Source organism: Myotis daubentonii, chromosome 15, assembly GCF_963259705.1.
Source record: "Myotis daubentonii chromosome 15, mMyoDau2.1, whole genome shotgun sequence".
NCBI lineage: Eukaryota > Metazoa > Chordata > Mammalia > Chiroptera > Vespertilionidae > Myotis > Myotis daubentonii.
The window spans coordinates 57,648,883-57,673,502 of NC_081854.1; the positions used below are offsets into that span (position 1 = coordinate 57,648,883).

The 24,620-nt window shown below is 53.0% G+C and overlaps 1 protein-coding gene across 3 annotated transcripts in view; it reads right to left on the reverse strand.

Moving 5' to 3' along the window:
- The window catches only part of PHKB (phosphorylase kinase regulatory subunit beta), a 64,821-nt gene that overhangs the window by 24,554 nt on the left and 15,647 nt on the right, over positions 1-24,620 (reverse strand). For all 3 annotated transcript variants that reach the window (XM_059668118.1, XM_059668117.1, XM_059668119.1), the window contains 10 exons: positions 24,362-24,461; positions 19,515-19,622; positions 17,357-17,437; positions 13,946-14,061; positions 9,893-9,956; positions 6,626-6,721; positions 5,657-5,854; positions 4,968-5,025; positions 4,187-4,264; positions 2,554-2,712 (listed from right to left, as the gene is read on the reverse strand). In XM_059668118.1, the coding sequence (XP_059524101.1) occupies positions 2,554-2,712; positions 4,187-4,264; positions 4,968-5,025; positions 5,657-5,854; positions 6,626-6,721; positions 9,893-9,956; positions 13,946-14,061; positions 17,357-17,437; positions 19,515-19,622; positions 24,362-24,461 (1,058 nt within the window). The remainder of the gene's footprint in view (positions 1-2,553; positions 2,713-4,186; positions 4,265-4,967; positions 5,026-5,656; positions 5,855-6,625; positions 6,722-9,892; positions 9,957-13,945; positions 14,062-17,356; positions 17,438-19,514; positions 19,623-24,361; positions 24,462-24,620) is intronic.

Here is a 24,620-nt window from a genome sequence, read left to right on the forward strand (position 1 = left end):
GCAATCATGTAAAAACAACAGCCTGCTGACTTGTCTAAATTCACCACGTTTAATGTCTACTTAAAAAGGACTTGCACCTCGTTTCCTTAGCAGTGACCAGGTCTGGAAAACAGGGCGGGAGTCTGCCACAAAAACGCGTGCCCGTTTCTTGCAGCTTGGGGAGCGTTTCTCTCGGTATCTCTAAGCTGGGCAACGTCCAGGCACATGGCAACGCTACCCTTTACACAGATCGCCACGGCGTTTCTAGGGACATTGGGAGAGGTCTTCAACAATGAGCGAGCGACATTAATAACAGAGGAAGGAGGGGAGGGAGGAGCAGCGGCCACGGCAACAGGTCACACATCCTCACAACACCCGCATCCTTCTCAGGCGACGAATCGTAGGCACCACGTGGCCAAGCACCTCGCACCCGCGCTGGGGAGTGGCAGAGCTCAGCTCACACAGGCAGGCTCTCCCGGGCCTGGGCCCTGAACCACGGGGAACCTTGCCCTTTAAGAGCAATCACTTTCTCTACCCCTTGATGGGAAGACGCCGGGAGGAGGCCACAAACAGGTAAGTCAGACCTACGAGGTGGTAGTGTCCCGCCCACACCAGGGAGCACATGCCAGAACATTCTCTCACGTACTTTTGCAAAATTTAAGTGGAAGCAATATAGGCTTAATGATGGCAAATAGCGACCTGTCATTTCCATTTATTAATAGCAGTTTAGCTCGTGAGGCAGGGTTGATTAGTGCCGTGATATTCTAAACAGCAGCACATTATTTCCCGGTCTCATTTGTCTGATCATTGGGATGTGCAAAGCTCCCACGACATCAGCATTTTACATAATTAATGTCCCGCCGCCAGCCACGGAAACGAAGCTCTACCTTATTATTTTGTTAGCTAGAAAGGACGACAGATAAAGACGTTATATCCTTGGAAAGCATACGGGCCAGTCTACAAACACTGACACGAATGAAGCAGTTGCCGAGGCCTTTGAAAGCGCTGACTTCCTGGCGTGTTTTTCTCGCACGCGCTGCGCTGCGCCTGGGCCTGGCTTGCTGCTCACGAGCCTCCCTCCAGGCGCTCGCCTCTGACGCCGCCCCTCCCTCCCACTGGCATGGAGCAGGCCCTCAGGAGACTCAATAAGCAAAATGACAAACTGGCGTGGGAGCAGGTTAGAAACGTTACTTGCTGTCATCGTCGCTCTCGTGGCCGCAGCAGTAAACGTGGCTCAGACCTTAAAGGTCAAGGAATAGCTGTGTTTGTTTCTCGCTGCACTGGTTTCTGTCACTCAGGAAGCACAGCCGAGCCCCGGAGGTGCCAGCTCCGTGGCACCTGGCACCGTTCCCTGGGGAGGGGCCAGCCTGCAGGAGCACACCCGACCCAGCACAGGATGGGGAGGTGGCTGCAGCTCCCCGCACAGGGCCACCCTCCGACAGCCAAGCGTTTCCACAAACACAGAAGCCGCTTTCAACCCTCAGCGGGTGGGTGGGCCATTCATATTTGCCTTTTAATGCACAGAAAGGTTTATGAAATAGACCCTGAGTTCAGTTCAAACCATCATTGTTGAGGGTAAGAAGATGTATGGGGGATAATTTTTGTTTCTTTAATGAAATGACAATTTAAAAAATATTTCACAGAGCCCGGCTGGTGTAGGTCAGTGGTTGAGCATCAACCTATGAACCAGGAGGTCACGGGTTGCAGGCTCGATCCCCAGTGTGGGGCGTGCAGCAGGCAGCCGATCAATGATTCCTCTCATCATTAATATTTCTCTCTCTCTTTCCCTCTCCCTTTCTCTCTGACATCAATAAAAATATATATTTTTTAGAAAGATAAACAAACTAGGAAAATGCAAGAGAGGTTTAATACACGTAATATATAAAACACTATGCAGACTGAGAAAAAAAACACCATAAAACCAAGGTTAAATGGGCAGAGCGAATTAACAAGACACTTTGCAGAGGACAGAGAAATGACTAAGAAATACGTTTTTAATAATCAGCATGTAAATGAAGCAGAATACAGTCACGTCTTGCTAAGTTAGCAAAGGGTGTCTGTTTAATGAGCATGCTTAATGCCAGCGGCTCCGGGTGGCACGCTCACCGAGGCCCTGGCCAAACCCATAAAGTGCTGCGGTCATGGCTGCGTGGCCTGGGCAGGGGGAGGGCTCTACTGGGCCTCGGAGCTGACACCCAGTACACGGGTTCATGGGAAAGAAGGCACTTGGAGATAGCCCATCCCTTTTGGCAAGCGGCTTGCTAAAGCTCTGACCGCAGGTGGCCATCCCATGAGCCGGGAATGTCATTCTATGCTATGAAGTGCATGGGCGCTCCCACAGCCTCTGCTGGAGCCCCGCACGCCGCCGGAGCCCCGAGACCGGAGCGGCCCACGCCGACGTGACACCTTCCAGAAACTGCCCATCGGCTCGCAGTGAGAGGCGCATTCAGAGGCCGGTGTAGACGAAGCCGCTCCCCGGCCTCCGCACCGCACCCACCCCGAGACCAACAGTAATGGCCGCAGACACACTGTCTGGGCGCGAAGACTGGGGAGCCGCCCGCCGTCCGCACTCACTCAGCAGCTTCGCGATGATGTACAGGGCTTGGCCCCAGAGGAACAGCTTCCCGTCGCGGCCACAGTTGCTGGGGAAGCGCTTCTGGCTGCCGGGGTTTCTCTTCTCCAGCTCCACGAAGTCGGCCGGCACGTAGTAGTACTTGGGGACGACGGGGTGGCCTGGGGGTGCGAGAGTGACTATTAGGAAGCAGAGCGAGACGAGGCTGGTGCAGGAGGTGACGGCCCGACGGGCTACGGGAAGCGCCTGGGGGGCCCCTTTCAGAAGCTGCCGGGAAGAACTGAGGACCCGATTCCACGCGCAGGTCACGCTTCCGCCAACGCTTCCTGTGGCGCCTGGAAGGGCACCCACTGCGGCGCGATGCAGTGCTGGCAGGCGGCGAGGAAGCCGGTTTGAGAGGGAGGGAGGGTCGGGGAAGCTCACACCTGGGACCTGGTGTGTGTGTGGGGGGGGGGGGGGGCTCAGACCCGGAGCCCGGCTGAGAGCAGAGAGACCGTTTTCCGCACGGGCCCAGGACCTCCCCGGCCGCCTGGTCAGACCTGCTCCTCAGGGGAAGCGAAGTGCTAGTGTGTGAAGGCCGGAGTCTGGGTGCCACAGGGAAGGCAGCACTCTGAGCTGCTGCACGTCAGCCCGTGGGAAACTTCGTCTCCTAATGAGATCGCACAGGTTTCCCTAAAGCTCCGTTCCCTGCGTCGGGCAGGACTGACGTGTGTCTGACACCCACACGAGGGTCCGTCCTGCGCTGGTTCCTCGGTCAGCGCGACCCCTGAGCCCCGCCGGCCGGGCTGGAGCTTCGCCTTTGCAAGTCCTCTGAGAATGAGCTCTGTCTCACACAGAGCACTCCGTCCCGCTCTTCCCTGAGCCCCGCTGCCTCCAACTGGAGCCCACACGCTGCTCCGAGGACGGGCCTGCGGTCATTTCTAAAATACGACGTCCATCCTCAGAGGGCGGCGTCTTAGCGGACATGGACGTAACCCGAGGAAGGTGCCACAGGCGGCTCCCAAGAGGAGGCCAGAGCGCCCCGGGCCGTGGCCCTCTGCGGGCGGACTCCCCTGAGCACCGCGGTTCCGGGACCTGATGCAGGTCCGTCACGTCCGCCCTGGCTGGGGGCTCAGTGGTGAGAGCGCAGCCCCCAGACTGAGGCGGCGCAGGCTCGCTTCCTGGTCAAGGGCAGGTACCTCGGTTTCAGGTTCCATCCCCAGCCCGGTTGGGGCATGTATGGAAGCAACCAACCAATGTATCTCTCTCACATCAATGCTTCTCTCCCCCGCCCCTTCGCTCTCTCTAAAGATCAATGAAAAAATATCCTCTGGTAAGGATTAAAAAACCAGTCCTTCCTGTCACGCCAGCACAGAGCAAAGGAGCTACAGCGGGTGGCAGAGGAGGACCCACGCCCGGCCTGCGTCCTGCAGTGGCTGCAGCCACGACCACCTGAATCCCCCATCCCGGCCGTGCCACATGCACTCCGTTCAGAAGACACATTTGTGACAAGTGAATAGACTGTTCTTTCGAACTCATTCAAGGCCCCCTCGTTTCCTTCCGTCTGACAGCAACTGCTCTAAGAGGACTCATGCACACGTGGAAGGCGCCTCCGGGAGGCCCTGGGGAGGAGCGCCTGCAGCAGCCGCAGCCTACCTTCCGTGGTCCGGTGCAGCACGGGCGCCAGCAGGTCCTGGTACTCCTTCACCTGCGCGGTGTGGCCTCGGAAAACCCCTGCAACGCAGAGCACAGCGCAGCGCCACTCAGCGAGCACGCGGGGACTCCCCGCAGAGCCACCGGCCCACCTACCACTATTTTGGTAATTATCTCGGTAAATGATAAACATAAACTTAAAAAAAGGTAAGGAAAATGTGTGATAGTTTTCCAGGAAATCAATTTCAGAAGGCCATGTTAGCATTTAGGATTGAAAACTGATTATTAATTGAAATTTCTCGATTCTTCAGTGTGAATGTTATAGATATTCGGTGTCGCAGATTATAGCATTTGTGGTTTCTACGCATGAAACTTTCTTCTTTCTAAATATGAAAATAGAGCTGTATCATTTTAAAAATAATTCAGCCCGGCCAGCGTGGCTCAGTGGTCGAGCATCGACCTATGAATCAGGAGGTAGTGGTTCGATTCCCGGTCAGGGCACATGCCTGGGTTGCGGGCTCAGTCCCCAGTGTAAGGATCATTTATGTTTCTCTCTCTCTCCCTCTCCCTTCCTCTCTGAAATCAATACAAATATATCTTTAAAAATAATAATTCACAGCGTGGTTCTAATTCTCTAAGTGATTTAGCATTGCGCCGGGAGTGGGAGAGCGTAAAATGCCGAAATGGCACAGGCGCCGTCTGAGCGGCTGGACGCGGTGGCATCTCGTGCCTGCGCCCCCCGACACACCCAGCCCGCAGCCCAGCCGCAGGGAAGCTCACTCACCGTCGATGATCATGTACAGGAAAAATATGGGGAATTCACATTCGATGCCATCGAACAGCTAGAACAGAAAATAAAATATGGGAATGTCATGAACAATTAGCTGGGACAATCACAGTGTCAGGGCAATGTATCAGTCACAATTACCGTGGGATATGCAAAAGGAGTGACTTATTGTATAACAAAACGGGGCTGATTCGTTGTTTTTTAAATTCCCTGGACTCATTCAAGAGCTCATGTGCTTCATCATCGCTCAGCGCGCCTTCACTCCATAAATGTTCACGGGGACTTAGCACCGCCCGTGCCCGGCATCAGCAGGACGAGGGCTGAGAACACAGACGCGCTCTCTCGAGGGCCCAGCCCACAGGGAGGCGGTGAGGAGGCAGCGCCTGCCGCCCTCTGAGATGTCCGTCCACGTGTGTCAGGAACAGGGACGAACCCCGGAGTCTGCCAGGGTCAGAGAAGGGTTTGGAGAAAGGGGGTTCACATGCCTGCAGGCCTCCCCAGCGAGGGAGCGGGGGGCGCCTCACCACGCACCCAGGGATTTAACTTCCTCCTCCACACAGTGGCGCAGAGGACGTGCAAGGAGGTTCCTTGCCTCGCCCACTGGTAGCGGCCGAGCCGGACGAGCCGGACGCAAACCCAGGCGGCACTTCTGACCCGCGGGCACCGGGGGTGGCACTCTCGGGTACCTTAATCTCAGCCGGTTTGTAGTAGCGTCTGTGGGGATCCTCCAGGGACGTCCTATACCCGTCTCTCAGGAAACGCTTGAAGCCGTATTTCCCTTTCAGCTTCCGAACCACCTTGTCGAGTGTCTGGCTGAACAGAGCTTCGTCATCCAGCGCGAAGGCAGGGTAGCTGATGCAGGGGAGCAGGGCGGCGTCTGTGTTCTAGGGACGAGAAGAGGGGGCGGTGGGCCTACAGCGACATGGCCGACAGCCCGCGGAGACCCAGGGAGTCGGGAGTGGGCAGGGACCGGTGCCAATGAGGCGTGCCCCGGGACAGGGGCGTCCACGTGGCCTGGGCAGTGGGCCTCAGAGGAGACAATCTTATCCACGAGTAAGTCTTCTCAAGGCTCAACACTGACCTCAGGCTTGAGATCTTCATTAAGGCAGTGTGTGAAATTTCACACTGATAATTAATTAGTCCTTACAACTTAGTTTGTCATAGCAACTTGTTTATAATCGCGAAAAACAGAACAATCTAAATGTCTGACAACTAGGACAGTATATTAGCAGCCATTAAAATGTATACTGTGGAAACCATTTTTTTTAAATATGGAAGCATGTCCGTTCATAGAACTCTGTTACAGAGCATTATTAAGAATATCTTCAGTTTTGTAAAGTGAAAATATTGTATATGTACATCGACCATGCGGAAACCCACAAACAGGAGTGCGCCGCCTGCGATGAAAATCTGGGGGTGCAGGAATGACATGATATTATTTGTCTTTGTGGGTTTTACTTTTATCAAAATCTTGTGCTACTTCTTCTATACAAGAGTTGTTTGAAAATAATTAAATACTCTCACTTGGGGTGTTTTCTAAAAAACAGAGCCACAAGCAACTGCCAGAACACTCTGAGGAGGTCTCCTCCCGGCATGTGGAAGTCACCCAGAGGCGACACCACAAACGGCGTCTAATTCACGGTAAAGGTGCTCACGTGAGATCGCGACTCCCGGGGCAGCAGGGAGCACAGGGTCTGCCTGTTGCGATTGTGAGCATCGAGATCCACAAATATGACCGACCACGAGCAGCCCTGGAACGAGAGAGACGGGACTTGTACAGAGCCGGGCGTTTGAACTGTGAAGAAACTGCACCCAAAAACAACAGCACGGGCCGCATGTGAGCGCGGCTCTATTACAGAAGATTTTAATTTTCTTTTCAGCACAGTCAGGTCTTCTCAAATATCCTGCAATGCACAGATTAACTTTGTAATCATAACAAATGTTATTTTCCTATTTCTCCTATATTTTCTTACAAATCAAAATATATTGATGACTAATCAATAAAAGATATTTAGTCTAATAAAATGCCAACATTAGTTAGCCTGTGAATAGAGAACGCAGTAAGACTCCCCATGTGCGCTTAGGCTGGTCATTAGGGAAGTTGCCTGCATGCCACATCATGCAAGTCTGCCCCGAGTTGAAATTTTAAAGGCACAACCTAAGGAGGCTAATTTATAAGGAGTGAAGCGAAATGGTAGCTTTGGCAATTCTTGCTCAATTTGATTTGATTTGATTAATATGAACAGTCACCTTCTATTTTCTGCCAAAAAACAAATGGCCTCCTTGTCCAGGCCTCCCCTCTCCCAGCCTCCAAGGAAGGTGTGCAGGGGGACAGGCCCCTGCTCTCACCAGTCCTCACCGGGCAGAGGCCAGCCAGCGGCATGGCTTCTGTCCTCTTACAAACGGACCAGCCGCCCTGCCTGCTGAGGCTTGGTTGGCTGGGCATCGTTCCGAGCACCAAACAGTCGCGGGTTCGATTCCCGGTCAGGGCACAGGCCTGGGTTGCGGGCTCCATCCCCAGTAGGGGGCGTGCAGGAGGCAGTCAATCAATGTTTCATTCTCACATGGATGTTTCTTGCTCTTTCGCCCTCTCCCTTTCTCTCTCAAAATCAATTTAAAAATCTTTAAAAAAAAAACAAAAAAAAAAAACCAGGCCATGCTCTAGGCATATGGTCGATTTACAGGAGGATAAAAATCACCCAGGGCCATAGGCAGCTTTCGTATTCAGAAGCGATTTTTCAAAAACCATCCTTGAGGAGGACGTACAGATGGGATTAATGATCACCTGCTGTAGAGGATCAGACACATTCGTTTCAGGCGGCAGCGTCCAAAGGGAGGGAGGCAGGATGCCTTGCTTTGAGCGCTCTGCATAGCCTGAGCGATCTCTCCTCGCGTTCAGACGGGGCCTCTCTAGGTCGCGTGGTGACTTCTCCCGTGAAGACGGGAGAAGGAAGAATGTTCTCTGGGGACGTGCCAGCCAGCATGTCTGCGCCCTGGGCAGCTTTCCATCTCCCCTCCTCAGTCATCACAAGTCTGCCCGGCGCCTGCCTCCAGCTCGCGAGCGTATTTGAAGGCCCACAGCTAGACTTGCCCACGCGGAGGCGCCCTGACGGTGCTCTAGGGAACGCACCGCGCCCCCTCCCCGACTCCTGGTGTCCTCACCGGAGTTTCTGCCTTTGCCCCTCTGCCCCGGTTTTGCCCTCCCCCACCTCTGGCAACACCGATCAGTTCCCCCCACCTACGACCTTGTGCCGCTGTTTATTTACATCCCACACATCAGTGAGATCATACAGTATTTGTCTTTTTTCTCTGATTCATTTCCCATAATTCCCTCGAGGCATGCCCATGCTGACGGAGCTGTCCAGACTTTATTCCCTACAGCTGACTCCTAGTCTATCGGGCACACGTACACCCATTCATCCGTCAGCGCCCCCGGCTGCTCCCATCTTTCTTGGCTGTTGTAACAAGGCTCAATGCCATTATTTATGCCATACTACCCTCCTATTTCTCTGTCACACACACACACACTGGCACGCACGCACGTTAAATGACGTGTGGAGAGGGAGGGTGAAAAGGAAATAAAACGACCGAAAGCTGCGTGAGCGCTGGGCTCCCCGGGAGGAGAGGAGTGTGGGTAGAGGCCAAGGACCCGGTCGGAGGCCCCGAGAGGCCCCGGCATCCCCGGGAGAGGTGCAGCAGTCCACGGGCTCTCACACCCACATCCCACGAGAGAGGGCGAGTGTGGGCCGTGGGTGACGTAGGGCTGCCCTGAGAGCGCCCAGAATGGGTGCTGCGCCCCTTGTCCCAGTCCCTTCCTGTCGGCCTCACTCTTCATCCTTCCCGTCCCGGGTGTGACGGGAGTCCATCCCCCAGAGGAGGTGGGAGGGAGGGAAGAGGTGTCCGTGGGGAGGGGGAGACCGCTGGTACCACTAGGAACTTTCTTACACTCAACGCTTGGGGTCCCCAGTATTGTCATCGCCCCAACAGAAACCGCCACATTTTACACCTCCGTTAACTCCCTCCAGTGCATCTGCGCTGACCTAGCATTTTAATAGCGTGGGGTTCACTGTAGTATCAGCCGGAGCCGCCTCTGCCCGCCCAGCTTAGGACTCTTTACGGACATTGCTGAAGAACACGCGCGGCTTCCTGACCCAGAGGATGCGGTATTCTTACATTTCATTCCTTCCCATCAGCAGCTCGATCCAGGCTACTTGATTACGTGCAGGGACTGGTTAATGACCTTCTGAACGTGTAAGGCAACCCTCAGGGTTTTCTCTCTTGTCCCAAAGAAAATGAGATTTAGACATACTCACAGCCAGGGGAGGGTTAAGCTAGGACCCAGACTTGCAATTCCGTGGCTGTATATGTTACGCGCTCCCCTGCCCAGAGCTGTACGCTGGTGTACATCACATAGAAACCGGTGTGAGAACTGACACGGAAAATACACGGCATATAATGCCAGAAATGTCTTCAATGTGAAAGCTCATCAGCAGATTTGAGGGAAAAGTTACTGAACAAAGATGATGAGAATTCTGCCGGGCCGGTGTGGCTCAGTGGTTGAGCATCAACCCATGAACAGAGAGGTCACCAGTTCAATTCCCAGTCCGGTGCATGCAGGAGGCAACCGACCGATGTTTCTATCTCTCCCTCTCCCTTCCTCTCTCTCTCAAATCAATAAAAAATATTTTTTTAAAAAGATAACGAGAATCCTTTACTAAAAGATTTTTAAAATGAAGCAATGTTCTTAGTTAGGAAACTAAAATTTAACTGGCAAGTCCCAGGGCAGCCTGTTCGACCGCGCGACATAGATCTCAGACATTCTGCGATACTGAGGAATGACTTGGCTAATGAGTGGCCAAATTAATTAAACAGGTAATTAAAAAAGTAATCAAAGTTTGTTGCTGCTGCTATGTTTTTTTTACCTGATTGCCAAAGAGGTTGAATCCATTAATTGCTTCTAGAGCCGCTTTTGCTAAGCCAACGGAGCTGAAAGGGAAAGGAACACGCTGTAACTCTGACACATCTGGCTACAAAATGAGCACCACCATCTGAGGAATAGTCACAAGCCAGTTTCTTCATTAACACTCATAACAACTTCCGGGAGAAGAACGTCTGGGAGGCCTCGGGATGACACGTCGCTGTTTTAGTGTTTCTATTCGATCGTTAGTGACCTCTGGGGGGAATGTTTCTAAGGTCCCCTTGGCGTGGACACATGGCCATAGGACGGGTGGGAGCAGCTTTAACGCGGCAGCACGGACAGCCCCTGGCGCAGGAGGGAAAGGGCGAGCTGGGAGGAGGCTGCGGGGATGAGCGGGGCACAGTCACCACCAGGCTGGGCACCGTCAGTTCAGACCAACGCAAAAGGGCTGTGCTGACGTCAATCGGGCCTGTAAGACTCTCACGTCAGACACGACCTGAGCGCGGTGAGCGTGGTGAGCTGCGCCCAGCCGAGCATCGCGCTCGGGGACCGGTAAACAGGCAGCGTGTTCTGTCCCCAGACGGCTGGTCAGCAGGCCTCTCATCAGCCACCAATTGTGCTCAAAACTGGGGAGACCCAAATGTCATTGAAAACAGGACACTGTCGTCTTATAAATAGCAACCTTTAAGCATTTTAGACCTCGTATCCCGTTTATTTTCCTTACTGCAACTGTTTTCTGAAAGCAACTGCGTTCGCCGGGAATACTGAACAAAATTAATGATCTGTCGTTTCAGCACGTCTCCCAGGCAGAGTTAACAAAGCGGGGCCGGAGCAGCAGCCTGGCCCGGAGCCTGGCAGCAAAGCCAGTCCTCCCCCCTCCCACTCTCCCTCTCCCCCTTCCTCTCCTCCCTCCCCTACCCCCTCCCTCCTCCCTGGGAGAGGCCATGCCCAGGGCAGAAAGCCCTGCAGGTGCTTGAGCGCGTTCTGAGCGATCCGTGTCGCTGTGACCCACGCTTTCCAAGGCGTGTTCATGTGCCATCTCTCAGGGGAGCGCTATTTGTACCACAGGATGGTGAGTAGATGGGAAACAGGAAGTGGCGCACGCAACCTTCTCTATGCCTCTCACGAAGGGCAACTAAAAATCCCGGGCGTTACAGGCAGGGAGACAAAGTCCCGGGAAGAGGGAAGGCGGCTGCCTCGCATGTTCCAGCCTGGAGGTGAAGCAGCGCTAACGGGGAAATGCCAGTAGGGGCACAAACCAGAAAGGCCCCGCGAAAGCCGGCTCCCAGCCACGGGGCCCGGAAAAGGGCGGCCTACAAGACAGAAACGCTCGGACAATAGCGTCTCAGAAACTGTGGCCGAGTGCACCAGGGACTGCACCCCCCCAGCCTCTCGGCCATGCGGTTCATCTGCAGCAACAGGTGAGCAGGCAGGAACCTGAGCTGGGCCCCGACGATCACGCACCCAGAACGAGGCGGCGGCGGCTCACGCACAGCGTTCCCCGCTGGAGCGGGTAACAGAACCCTCCGCCCGCAGCGCGGGGTGCACGTGTGAGTGAGACTGCGTGAGGGGCCCTCACCCACGAGGCGCGGCCTGAGGAAGCCGCGCCGGAGGAGACACACGCAGGAGCCCGGCTCTGTCTTCTCTGCAGACAGCCCGGGGTGGGCTGGAAACCGTCTCCTACTTAGAGCATCACAGAAACCAACACTGCCCGGACGAGCGGGGATGCTCAGTTCTTCCCACTTCATCCTTTTCCCCATGCAATCGGTTAAATAATTGGACTTAATTGAAATGTACAAATATGTTAATTTATTTTCCTCTGTATATTTAAGTCTCTGGCGACAGCAAGCCATTTAGAAAATAAAACAGACGCCTAATGGGATCTTTTTAACGGCAGATACCATACATGCTGTTGCTAGAGTTGGAAATGCTTACCAGCACTGGGCAGTCTGGGAAAGTGGCTCTGTCATTAGCTACGGGTATGTTAACATTAGGGACCAGCACCAGCAGAGCACACCCCACTGTGACTTCTGCCCCAGAGACTTCCCCATTCGTTTCAGAGGGCCAACGAAAAGGGAGGTTTGCTTGGGAGCTGGTCTGTAATAAGTGATCTGTGGTGTAGGTCAGCGGTCGCCAGCCTTTCAGACCTCACGGACCACCAGTTGGTGACCGCTCGGATAGATCGACACTTTTCTAAAAAGATGATGGGTTAGGCCCGGGGATTTACAAACCCACCGTGACCGGCACGTGCGGGAACTGAACTCCGCCTCCTGGCGCCAGCACCTGCTCTGCCTGCCAGCGACCAGCCCCACCTCCTGAGAGAGGGCTGTGCAGGGCTGTGGTTTCAGTGGACCTTCACGGATGGTTCTGGCAAAACCACATACCATGGCCCTGGCCGTTTTGGCTCAGTGGAGAGAACATCAGCCCACGGACTGAAGGGTCCTGGGTTCGATTCCAGTCAAGGCCACGTACCTTGGCAGGTTCCCCGGCCCTAGTCAGGTTGTGTGCAGGAGGCAACCAAATCAATGGGTCACTCTCACATCCATGTTTCTCTCTGTCTCTCCCTCCCACTCCCTCTAAAAATCAATGGGAAACTCCTCGGGTGGGGATGAACAAACAAGCCCACACGTAGCAGGAAGTGGAAGAGGAGGACGTGGCTGCTGCTGTAGCTCGAGGACTGGAGCACCAGCGACGACACGGGACGAAGCAGTCACTTTGGGATGAGCGCTGTGTGCAGCGACGCGGCCGAGAGCAGCGCAGGCCGGCAGAGCACGGGGGCGGGGCGCCCCGCCAGGTCCGTGATGGTGAACGCAAAACCCCCTTCGCTCGTCACCTCCACTGCCCCCTTACAATTTCACTGCTAACCTGGAGTGCTGAGAACTTAACTTGGATGATGGCTAAAATGCAGCACTATCTTCCTATGTTCTACTTGCCGGAGTTGGTTTAACGTCTGCACTGAACTGTCCTCCCGCTGGTGTCTGTTATTAAAATATTCTGATATGTGCGTGTGCACTTGTATGCTAGTGCTTACCAAGGCCAGGTGTGCAAATGCTACATATATACGCATGTATATGTACATATACACACATACATATGCACGTGCATGCTACACATATGCACACACCTGTTAACATGTATGTATGTTAGTGTGACCGTTACCATTTACATAGTAGAAACTATCACTGCCTTCATTTTGCGGATGGGGAAACTGAGGGAGTGGAGACTTCATACAGCGAGCCATCTGGAGCCAGTCTTACCTTTACTAAACATCTTCCATCGGCTTCATGTTTCCTGTGATCAGCCCTTCCATCCAAAGGGCGCAGAGCGGCACAGCCCTCGTACCCAGCTTCCCAGCCTGCTTCCCCACTCCGCGCGCATCTCAGTGATCTAAGCTGACCTGCAGCTCATAACCTCCACATTCGCAAATCCTTCCGTGTGCAGCACTAGGACCCACCGAGCTCCGCTTTTTGCTAAAAGCTGAACTCCTGGGCGTAAATTTAGAATGTCTGAAAGGCGCAACCAGGCACTAAAGCTACTTCCCTCACCCCAAGGAGCAGGGGAATTCATACACTAGTAACCGCAGTCGGCAGCCACTGCGGCTGACTCAGACTCCCGGCTGCTCGCACCTCTTCCAGAAAACAGCGACCGGCGCTACTCTGGATTCCAAAGGTCTGGGCCTGCCGGTTAGGGTGAAGCTCGGCCCTGTGAACGAGGGGGGGGCGGGGGGGGGGACTCCATGCAGCGCGTGCACACTGGGGTCGGGCAGCTCCCTGGACTTGACTTTCAAAGAGCATCGCTGCCCGGCCGAGAGGAGGGCGGGTCCAGGCCAGCCAGCTCTGACCTGAGCTGGGGGCCGCCTGCTCCTCCCGCAGCTGCTGGGGCAGGGGAGCCGACTCTGACTTTAATTGTAAGCGAATTTCATCTGCATCACACAGAGGAAGGAAGCAGGTGAAAATTAACATAGAAGCCACAGTTCCCATCTAACACTCTGATTTTAACTCATATTCAAACTCACACATTTAACTGAATAAAAACCACTCAGAAATCAGCAAGTTACCTCGAATGCAGCTCGGTGCTGCCGTTGTTATATTTGCTTCCTCGTTCCCAGACTCCAAAGTCAGGCACCCGGTAAACTCTCTCTACACAAAACACCAGGTTCTGAATGAAAGAGACCTGGAAGACAAGAAGCGGAACGTGAGGACACGGCCACAGCAGATGCTCAGATCCTGACGGACGATGACGCCCCGTCTGAAACCGGCCCTCTGACGAGCTGAGATTCCCGTGCCGCTTACAGCGCTGTGAACGCTGTGGTCCGCCTGCTACTCTCCCCTCGGGCCTAAAGGGAGGCGCCAACATTACACCACACGGAAGAGCCGACATGTCAGTGCCCCCCCACTTTCTCCAGCGATGCGTTATGCCGCTCGCAAGGGCTGCGCATCTCAAGAATGAAGACAGACAGAAAGCGCTGCTTCACAGTGGGTAACAGCTGGAATCGCAAATGCCCATGTGAGATGTTAAATATTCTAAAACCTCGGTGGTAAGAAGGCATTTCTCAGTTCTGAAACAAGCCAGTCCCCCGTGGGGTCGACCTGTTGTCTCACTTCTATTCCTCCGGATTCTAATCCCCCACTTTGCAGAGCCGCGGGCACCCCTTCTTATAAACCCAGAGCTGACGGGGGCGGGGGGGGGGGGGCAAACAAAAGCCAGGTCACACGGCTTCTGCATTAAACTTTCAGACGCCTGATGAAGTTTACAGTCTCAGAACTGTGACAGCAGAGCTCATGGTCCGCTCTTATTGAGCTCAAGTTCACTCGTTTTCATGCAGGCATTTTCTAGGGACCTCTGGTCCCGATTGCAGGGTCTTGTTTAGCCATCGCGAATGGTTCAATGTGCCCAGCTGCACACATTCGCCCCCCTTCATCGCAGGCCCCCCTAGAGTGGCGATGCTACCCCACCTCCACCAGCACGCACACAGCGGCAGCCGTTCTCAGAGCCTTCATGTGTCAGAGCAAAGACCGTGTCTTAAGAGGAACCTCGTCCCTGAAAGGCTCTACGCAGCCCATTTGCCGCCGTGCGACCCGGATTCAGCCCCCAGACTCTGCCGGTTACCCGGGATTTTAAGTGCACACGTTGAAGGCTTATTGATATTGGCTACATAAAAATTTTATATCGCCAGGTAAAACCTACAAGGCCGAGAAAAAGCATAAGGAAACAAGGGGAAAAAATTAAAGAGAAGATACCAAAATTGCTTAAGTATGGATAAGCCATATAAACAGAGTGCAAAGCTTAAAGCAATATCGTATTTATAAAATCCGTCAGTTGACAAGTTTTAAAATGAGCCAGAGCAGATATTGAGAAAGCAAAAAATAAATGCTGAAACTTGAAAATGAAAATAAAATACCGAACAAAACAAAGCCGCCACTGACCAGGCCTGTCACCCGCCGTGAGTGATACTCACGGGAATCGTGGGCAGCCATCGCGTGGGCTGCTGCTCACTGTGCATGGGCCCCACCCTGGTCCCGCCCAGAGCCACCCCTTCTCCCGGCTTCGGAGCGCCTCCCGGGGTGGGGAGCACGGGAAGCCGGGTGGGCGGGCTTCTCAATCAGTCACACTTCTCATATTTGTTTACATTTAGGAGGCTGCTTACGACTGGTCTGAAGTAGGAGTCCCCAACCCCTTCGCGACCCAGAATACCTGAATTCCAATATTTCCCAATGTTATTAAAACACACTGTATGCGGGAAACGTATTTATACGTTTTACGTTGACTGTAAGTAGTAGAGCGCGGGACACATATTAATGCGTTTTTTATAGACTAGCAGTAGAATGCGGGTAACGTATAAATACGTAAACTAAAGTCATCGTAATTTTACTGAACGTTGCCATTTGCGCAAAAAAATAGCAAAAATGGCCCATGCCACCTGTTAGCGCGCGATAAAAACTACCCACAAACAATGTGTTAAAAATGAGGATGATTTAGATGAAACGAAAACATGCAATTTTTGGATGAATGGAACAGAGCAACCTTAGTGGTTATTAGTAATTTCTTCATATCATCCTTTCTCCTTTGCTATTTCTCTTCACTTCTAAATAGACTGGGCTTTCTGTAGAGCTGCATCTGGAAGGACCTAGGAGGCTGAACACCACGAGAGGGCAGGACTGCAGGCACCCACGTCCAGCGGTCTCGTGTGCCCACTGATGGTCCTGGCAGTTAGTGTCTGGCCATGTCTTCCCCGCAGGGGTCACAGACGAGGAAGAAGGACCAGTCCACACAGCACGCCTCCTCTTTGGGGATCTCCCACTGCGTGTACCTTCTCAATAGTAGGAGCCTGTGCTCCCACTGCGTGTACCATCTCAATAGTAGGAGCCTGTGCTCCCACTGTGTGTACCATCTCAAGAATAAGAGCCTCGCCCTAGCTGGTTTGGCTCAGTGGATAGAGCGTCGGCTGCGGACTGAAGGGTCCCAGGTTCAATTCCGGCCAAGGGCACATGCCCGGGTTGTGGGCTCGATCCCCAGTGGGGGGCGTGCAGGAGGCAGCCGATCAATAATTCTCTCTCATCATTGATGTTTCTCTCCTTCTCTCTCTCTCTCTCTCTCTCTCTCTCTCTCTCTCCCTCCCTCTCTGAAATCAATAAAGAAATGTATTAAAAAAAAAAAAAAAAGAGTAAGAGCCTGTGTCTGGCTGGGCTCAGCTGAAAGTGTGTCGCAGGTGTGTGTGTCCAGCATGACCGCCCATGAAAGAAACACCCCTCAACTCTGGGTGGTCTGAGCGGAAATTCAGTTCAAATTTCCAAGAAGAAAAGAGCATATCTGTCTTTTGAAAAACACCCAGAACCCTACTGAGAGGCCCGCAAATGAAGATAATACAATATGATAGAAGTGTCTCTCCACTTGGAAAAGGAGGGTCACAAAAAGGAATGATGTAAAAAAACAAATAACAACAGAAAATCTGCAAATGCTATTGTACTTTCTTTGTTACTAAAATATCCTGAAAGCTTCTATTTCAGATCGCCTTAGAGCCTTCACAGGAGTACAATTTTATAACTTGCTACATGTTTGTTCATTTTCAAAGTGCTGAGCATTGAAAATGTAAAGACTTTGATCCAATATCCCAAATCCAGTCTCTGATTATATGAAATGAAGAATGATCCATTTTTTATTAAACAAAAAATGAGTTTTAAAAAGTAAGATAAGAGAGATCCTTGGAGATGAAATTCGGTGCTAAAGAATTGAGGAGCCCGGCCGGCGTGGCTCAGAGGTTGAGCATCAACCTATGAACCAGGAGGTCAGGGTTCGAATCCCGTCAGGGCACAGGCCCGGGTTGCAGGCTCCATCCCCAGTGTGGGGTGTGCAGGAGGCAGCCGGTCCATGATTCTCTCTCATCATTGACGTTTCTCTCTCTCCCTCCCTCTCCCTCCCTCTCTGAAATCAATAAAATCATTTTTTAAAGAGCAGGAGGAGCGCGTACCTCGTCGGTGTTGTAGATGATCTGCAGCCCCGAGGAAATCATCTCCACCAGGTAGAGGAGGTAGAGGGACACCGCGTTGATCTGAAAACAAGCAGCACCGGGAAGGGTCACAGGGAGCAGCAGAAACGCTGTCATCGGATTCCATGTAAAAATGAGACGACCAGCCCTCCGCTCTCGCTGCGGCCGAACGCTGTTCCCTCCCCATCGTGACATGACGGGGCTGCGGCTCTAGCTCCTGATGAAACCCCAGCTTCCGGAGGAAACCCACCCCCTCACGTCCTCGGGCGGTTCGCCTGGAGAGGGAACGGCCGCCGGAGGACACGGAGGTGTTTCTACGGCAGTTGTTTTCAAAGACCCACTTTCAGACTTGGGCTAACGCACGCCTGGGGGGCACCGTTTTGCCCCAAAGGCACTTGGTCATGTCGACCATCTCACATGCACGCGCGTCCCATGGGCTGGGGCTCTGCCGGCCAAAACACTACGCAGCTAAAGCGCCTCCTCCAGAGAGCGCAGGACTCGAGGGCATCGGCAGGCCATGTCCGTTTGACTCAGCGCGATAGCAGAGCCTTTCAAATCTATGTGTGAACAAATGGTTTATAAGCAAATGAGTTTCCTTCTTTTAGTGTATTGGTCTATTAAAGACAGACAAGGGCCTCGTCGAGATGCAGGCGGCCACACAGAAAGATACAAGATGCTGGTTTTAAGGAATTTAGATGGACGTGGCTTCTGAGCGGCCTGTCTCAAGGGCTGCATGCACTGCCAGCCCCCAAATATTTATTCCAGCACTGACACTGGCACGTCAGAAACGGCTTCAGAGAGGTTCTATTCCCACGGACAGCCATTTAGGGCTCCACCTCCACGAGCCCTCTGCTCCGACTTTTGGGGTGCTTCCGTGAGAAACGATCAGTAAGTGACAATTGCAAAGGGACTGCCAAGTAGCTGGTGACCAGCATTTCTTGAACACCTGCGATGTGCCCTGCACTGCGCTTCAATTCTGGGATACAACAATAAATGAGGAGTGAACATCTGAAAACCCTACTTCAAGTAGGAAACATTTGCCAAAGCAAGAGGTGCCTGGAGCCTAATTATGTGAGAGCCCTGAGAGAAGGCTGAGCAACGACATACGCATAGGATCCTGGGTCCCACGTACGCATTTATCACAAGTAAGTACCGGAGTCTGTGCTACACAGAAATGGAGATGCCGCACTGTTTGGAGGAGTCACACTCAGTAAGACATTTCTGATCGTTAGAAAGAGGGGAACTACAAGAAGGTCTTATTTTAGCACCAAATAATGGGTAGTAAATATTCTGCCCTCCAGCTCGAGAAACTGCAAGAGGAGCAGGAAGGAGACGCATTAAGGATAAGTAGGTGTATGGTATCTGGGTCTCAGGGACAGGCAACAGGAGGTCCAGCTGAGAGCAGCGGGCAATGCTGAAGCAGAACATCGAATCCTGCAGCGTGTTCTTAGCCCCGGCCCTATGGTTAAGGCATTATAAAGACAAAACTCAGACCCCAGAGCCTCTGGAGTGTCGTTTCAAGGATAGGTTTAGCTGGATGGGAAACTGACATATTAAAAATGAACTGTTGTGGAACAGGAACTTCTGATCTGCCGTGACGGCCCCGTCGATGGTCTTTTATCCCCTGGTTCCTAAGTGTCGAAACTCTTTCAGGTTTGATGACAAGTACAAGCTTTCGTCACAGAAAAGAACTGTAAGATCTACCCAACTGGTGTGGCTCAGTGCTTGAGTGTCGACCTATGAACCAGGAGGTCATGATTCCATTCCTGGTCGGGGCACAGGCCCGGGTTGCGGGCTTGATCCCCAGTGTGGGGGGTGGGAGGGCAGGAGGCAGCCAATCCATGAATCTCTCTCATCATGGATGTTTCTGTCTCTCTGCCTCTCCCCTTCTCTCTGAAATCAATACACAAAAATGGCTTTTAAAAAACCGTGTGTTCCTCCTTTAGGTGGTCCTAACATCATAACCTTTCCAGCTGCCCTTTTTGCTTGTGGATTCAGTATTCAGCCCCCATAACTAACCCCGCCTGCGGCTCCCAGCCATCCGAGTCAAGCTGGCGCCCTTCCACCTTGAAGTCGCTGTGAAACACTGCGAGGCCTCCAGCCTCCTCTGCGGGGAGGGCAGGCCCGTGTGCCTCCTCACCTGCAGGTGCCCATACTCCTCGTAGGAGAGGACCTCGTCCCCGGTGCGCACGTTGAACACGGAGTGGAGGCAGGTTGTCGGGCGTGGGTCCTGCTTGAACTGCTGGACCTGGAAGCAAAGGCAACAGGTACACAATGCTCGCCGTTCACGTTCACGGCCAAGCTACAGATCCCAAGTTATTCCTCGTGAAAGGTGTGAGCGAGGAAAGTCACTGCTTGTAGGTAGAGGGCAGAACAAGCCAGAGACGTGACTGTTTCTGAAGAAACAAAACAGGCAGAACCCATAACTGCTGACTGGACGGCGTCAACCGGCCGTGGGTCCTCACTGGGATGTCACTGACCCAGCAACGCGGAGCAGCAGGACGGCCGCTCCGTGTCCCACTGACGGCGGGGCGCTGCCCTGACACTCGGTGACGGCGCTGCGGGCCACGTGCGGAGTCAGTGGGCGCCGAACGGAAATGCTGCTTCCTTCTCCGAGGGGCGAACGCAGCCCGGCTCCTGTCCGCATGGCTCCTTCCCTCCCACCCGCTCCCCTTCCCAGGAACGCAGTCCACGCCTTCCCTTGCTCGCTGGACGTCCACTTTAACGTCGCAGAACACGACGTGAACACTAAATGCCCTACAGGCCCGCTCCAAGGACAACAACGCCCGTCTCGTCTCGGTCATATTCAACTTGGCAACCGCTGACTGAAGCCGACTGCATGCCAGGTGCGGGCTGGTCCCCGCGAGCACCCGCTGGACAGCAGCGGAGGGTGAACAGGATGGCACAAGACTCAGTGGAAAAGCAACGGGGTTCTCTCTCTGAAAAGATGTGAGAGAGGCCCGGCCGGTGGCTCAGCAGTTTGAGCGTTGACCTATGAACCAGGAGGTCACCGTTCGATTCCCAGTCAAGGCACATGCCCAGCTGTGGGCTCCATCCCCAGTGTGGGGTGTGCAGGAGGCAGCTGATCCATGATTCTCTCTCATCGCTGATATTTCTCTCTCTCCCTCCGTTCCTTCCTCTCTGAAATCAATAAAAACATTTTTAAAAAAACATCACTCAGACCATAACTGCTGACCATGGTCTTGAACGACACAGACATCCGTGCGGTCAATCCTTCCACACAACATTATCATCTCAAACACCGTCCTGGGAGCTGAGACCAAAACAGGGTCAAGTTAGAACAAAAGCCACCTTGCCTCCTGGGTAAGGACCTATCGAAGGAGACGGTCTGATCTGTTTAATAAGGTGGCTGCCGCAGCTGCCGGGCGGCGTTTGTTATTTGTCTCCGAGACACACAGCACCCGGCAGAGGACTCACATCCAATCACTGCGTCGGGGAAAGGCAACTGCTAAACGATTCAAGATGCTCAGAAGGAAAATCACGTGCCTCTGCTTTCAGCCCTAACGCTGCGAGAAGACAAGTAATTTAACATTTCAGACAAAAAATAAGGCCCAGACTCTCTAAGCTTTGGAATGCAATGGGGTGAGTTGCATGTGAATCACTGACAAAAAGCTCTTGTGAAAGCAGCCAAAATCAAGGAGACATTAATTCGTGCTTTATGGCGTCTGACATCTGGCAAGTAAAAGTAAGGAATGATTAACACAAAATTTGCTCGGCTAAGAAAACCTAGAGCCTTAGCTGGGTTTCTCAGTGGTTAGAGCAGGGGGGTCCTCAAACTTTTTAAACAGGGGGCCAGTTCACTGTCCCTCAGACCGTTGGAGGGCCAGACTATAGTTTAAAAAAAACTATGAACAAATTCCTATGCACACTGCACATATCTTATTTTGAAGTAAAAAAACAAAACGGGAACAAATACAATATTTGTATTTGCATGTGGCTCGCGGGCCGTAGTTTGAGGACCCCTGGGTTAGAGTGTCGGCCCTCGGACCAAAGCATAGATTTGATTCCCGGTCAAGGGCACGTACCTCGGTTGCAGGCTTGATCCCTGGCCCAGGTCAGGGTGCGTGTGGGAGGCAGCCAATCGACGTCTCTCTCTCTCACATGGTGTTCTCTCTCTCTCTCTTTCTCTTCCCCCCTCTTCCCTCCCTTCCATTCTCTCAAAAAATCAATGAGGAAATATCCCCAGGTGAAGATTTTTAAAAAATCTAGATTCATGTTTTCTCTGTCTCTGTTTTATTTGGCTTTTCTGAAATGTGTCCTTGTGAATAAACAGCTTCTCGTTCAGGAAAAGGTAACAGTACTGTGTCCTCCATTCCCAATGTGTAGCCTTAGAACATGCACTCAGGTAGGAAAGCCCATCTCTCAAGGCGATCCTGAGAGAATAAGCTTTATGAAACTTTAATGGTTTCTCATGAATTGGCAATTACTTAGTAGCGTTTGAAGCAAACAAATGTTTAAGTCGATAAAGACAGCAGCGTGCACGCCTGGTGCGAGGCAGATCCCGCCCCACCTGCATCGGAAGGCCTCTCCTTAGCGAGCGGGAGCGGGAGCCAGCCGGTGAGGGGAGGCGCAGACACCGAGAGGGGAGAGGGAACATGCACGTCAGCAGGTGAGCCCTGAGACGTGCCAGACGGCAATAGCCGGGAGTCAGCTGCTCTCCCTCCTGCAGACCTAGGACCACCCCTCACCCCCTCAAATCCACCCTCAGTTAACAGCCTCTCTCGGGTTGTGTTTTTGGAAGTTACGTCGGGAAGCGTGTCTGACGACAAGAGATCAGTGGAAGTAGAAAGCCTTCGACTTCCTCCGCATGGTTTCACCTAAGACGACGGAGATGACCAGCCGTCCGGGCACAGCACAGCCGGTGAGCCCCACTCAGGCTTCCTTCAGCTTTACAGAAAGGCGAAGGACACACGGTGCACGTGTTCCAATACGTAGGGCGACATGCCCTACTGCTGTGGCCCCTGAGGGTAGGTGAGCACCAGGAAGAGGCGAGGCAAGGGAGGCAGCAGGTGGGGGAGGGGGGCTGCCCAGCTACAGTAACGCCCTCCAGCCCTGCTCTGACAGGTGTGGGAGCAGGAAAGATCACAGCAGGAAAATGCTTAGGAGCTTTAAGTCCTGTGCCCTGTGGTCTGCACAGACTCCTCATCCCACCCTGCGCCCTGTGGTCTGCACAGACTCCTCATCCCACCCTGTGCCCTGTGGTCTGCACAGACTCCTCATCCCACCCTGCGCCCTGTGGTCTGCACAGACTCCTCATCCCACCCTGCGCCCTGTGGTCTGCACAGACTCCTCATCCCACCCTGTGCCCTGTGGTCTGCACAGACTCCTCATCCCTCCCTGTGCCCTGTGGTCTGCACAGACTCCTCATCCCACCCTGTGCCCTGTGGTCTGCACAGACTCCTAATCCCAACGTCGTCCCATCGCCTTACAGCTCGCTGATTTTAATGACCAGCACGCAAGGAAAACACGCTTAGCCTTTGTCACTGAGGGCTCAGGACCGCTAAAGTCACACTCGAGCTACACGCAAAAGACGCCGTCACTGAGGAGGCCAATCAGTAAAGGTGAAGAGTGTTTAGGAAGGAAATTAAGAGTTGACTACAGCAAACCACAGAGAAAAGCCTCGCTATTACATCCTTTCCCTTGGTCAGCGATGCTCACTGAGATCTACCTGCTCTCAAGGAGGTCTCCCTCCTGTGGGGAGAAGATGGATTCACAGATGACAGGCGCTCAGGAAACAGTAACTGTCAGGTAAACTGTGCACTTCACACACGCGGGGAAAAACAACGCGCATGGTAATCGCTTCAATTATAGATGACACGCTCTGTGACTCAGCATGTCAGCCTGACACAGCTGCATTCCAGGCCTTGAAAAACCTCATTGATGTTTCTATCTCTCTCCCTGAAATCAATGATATATTTAAAATATATATATATTTTTTTAATGCACTCCTGAACCTTTACACTCGTGACCTGCGGAGTCCGGTCTCGGCTGACAATGACAGTGTGTCACGTGTCCCTATCACCAGCCTGCGACTACATCTACTTCTTCTGCGAGGGACATGCTCTTGTTGCCATATTTTGGCGGCAGGATATAGGTGATTTTCCTTTTAAGTTTTAACTTGAGATATAGGTCTTAAAAAGAAAATGTACCATCCCATTTTTTACCATTCCAAGCATAAATTAAAACAATACAATATTCACATGATAAAAACATACAAAATGCTACATACCCAAGACTGCCCGAGTAATCACTGGTGTGCACCTCTGCAAGGAGCCGTCCGCCTGGGCTGGCCTTGGGGACACGTGACACACTCACAGACACTTACTATATTAGGACCCTGGACACAGGCATACAGGCAAGTAGGAAATACCTCATTATATGTGTATGGTGCTTTGCCGTTTACAAAGCTTTATTGTGTATATTATTCCTTTCATTTCCAGTGACCTATACAGTCTGCTGTTTTCTTTTTAAAATATATTTTTATTGATTTCAGAGAGGAAGGGAGAGATAGAAACACCAATGATGAGATAGAATCATGGATCAGCTGCCTCCTGCACTCCCCACACTGGGGATCGAGCCTGCAACCCGGGCCTGTGCCCTGAGCAGGAATCGAACCGTGACCTCCTGGTTCCTAGGTCGATGCTCAACCACTGAGCCACACTGGCCGGGCCCAAAGGGCATTTTCAGGAGGGTTTTCTCAGGTACAGTAATAGCGGGTAGAACTCGGACACTGAGGCTCCCGAGAACTCCTTATCGAGCAAACACCCGATGCAAAATGCAAACAGACCGAAGCCTGAACAGCAACTCCCGACCACCCGCCGCGAGGGTTTCTCCGAAGGCGGTACTTCAGGGCCGCGCTGGGCAGGCAGGGGCCGTGCTGGCCCTCTGAGTGCCTGCCCCTCGGGAGAGGCTGCTGTGGGCTCTTCACTCCGGGGGGCCGAGGCTGCAGCCCGGCCGGCGCCTCACCTTATCGGCCTGCCGCATGTAGCAGTACAGGATCCCTCGCATGCACTTCACGGCCGAGTGCTCCAGCTCGTGCGTCCGCCCCTTGTCGTCATCAATGCGCCTGGGCGGGAGAGATAGCGCAGGGAAGAAATCGGAAAGGGATCTGGGAAGGGAGCTGAGCTGCCGATAATTACGTATTTAACTATCTGGCTAATCCCATGTTCTGGCGACGTCTACTAATTCTCTAACAGTGAAGCCCCATTTTCCCAGCAGATGCAGA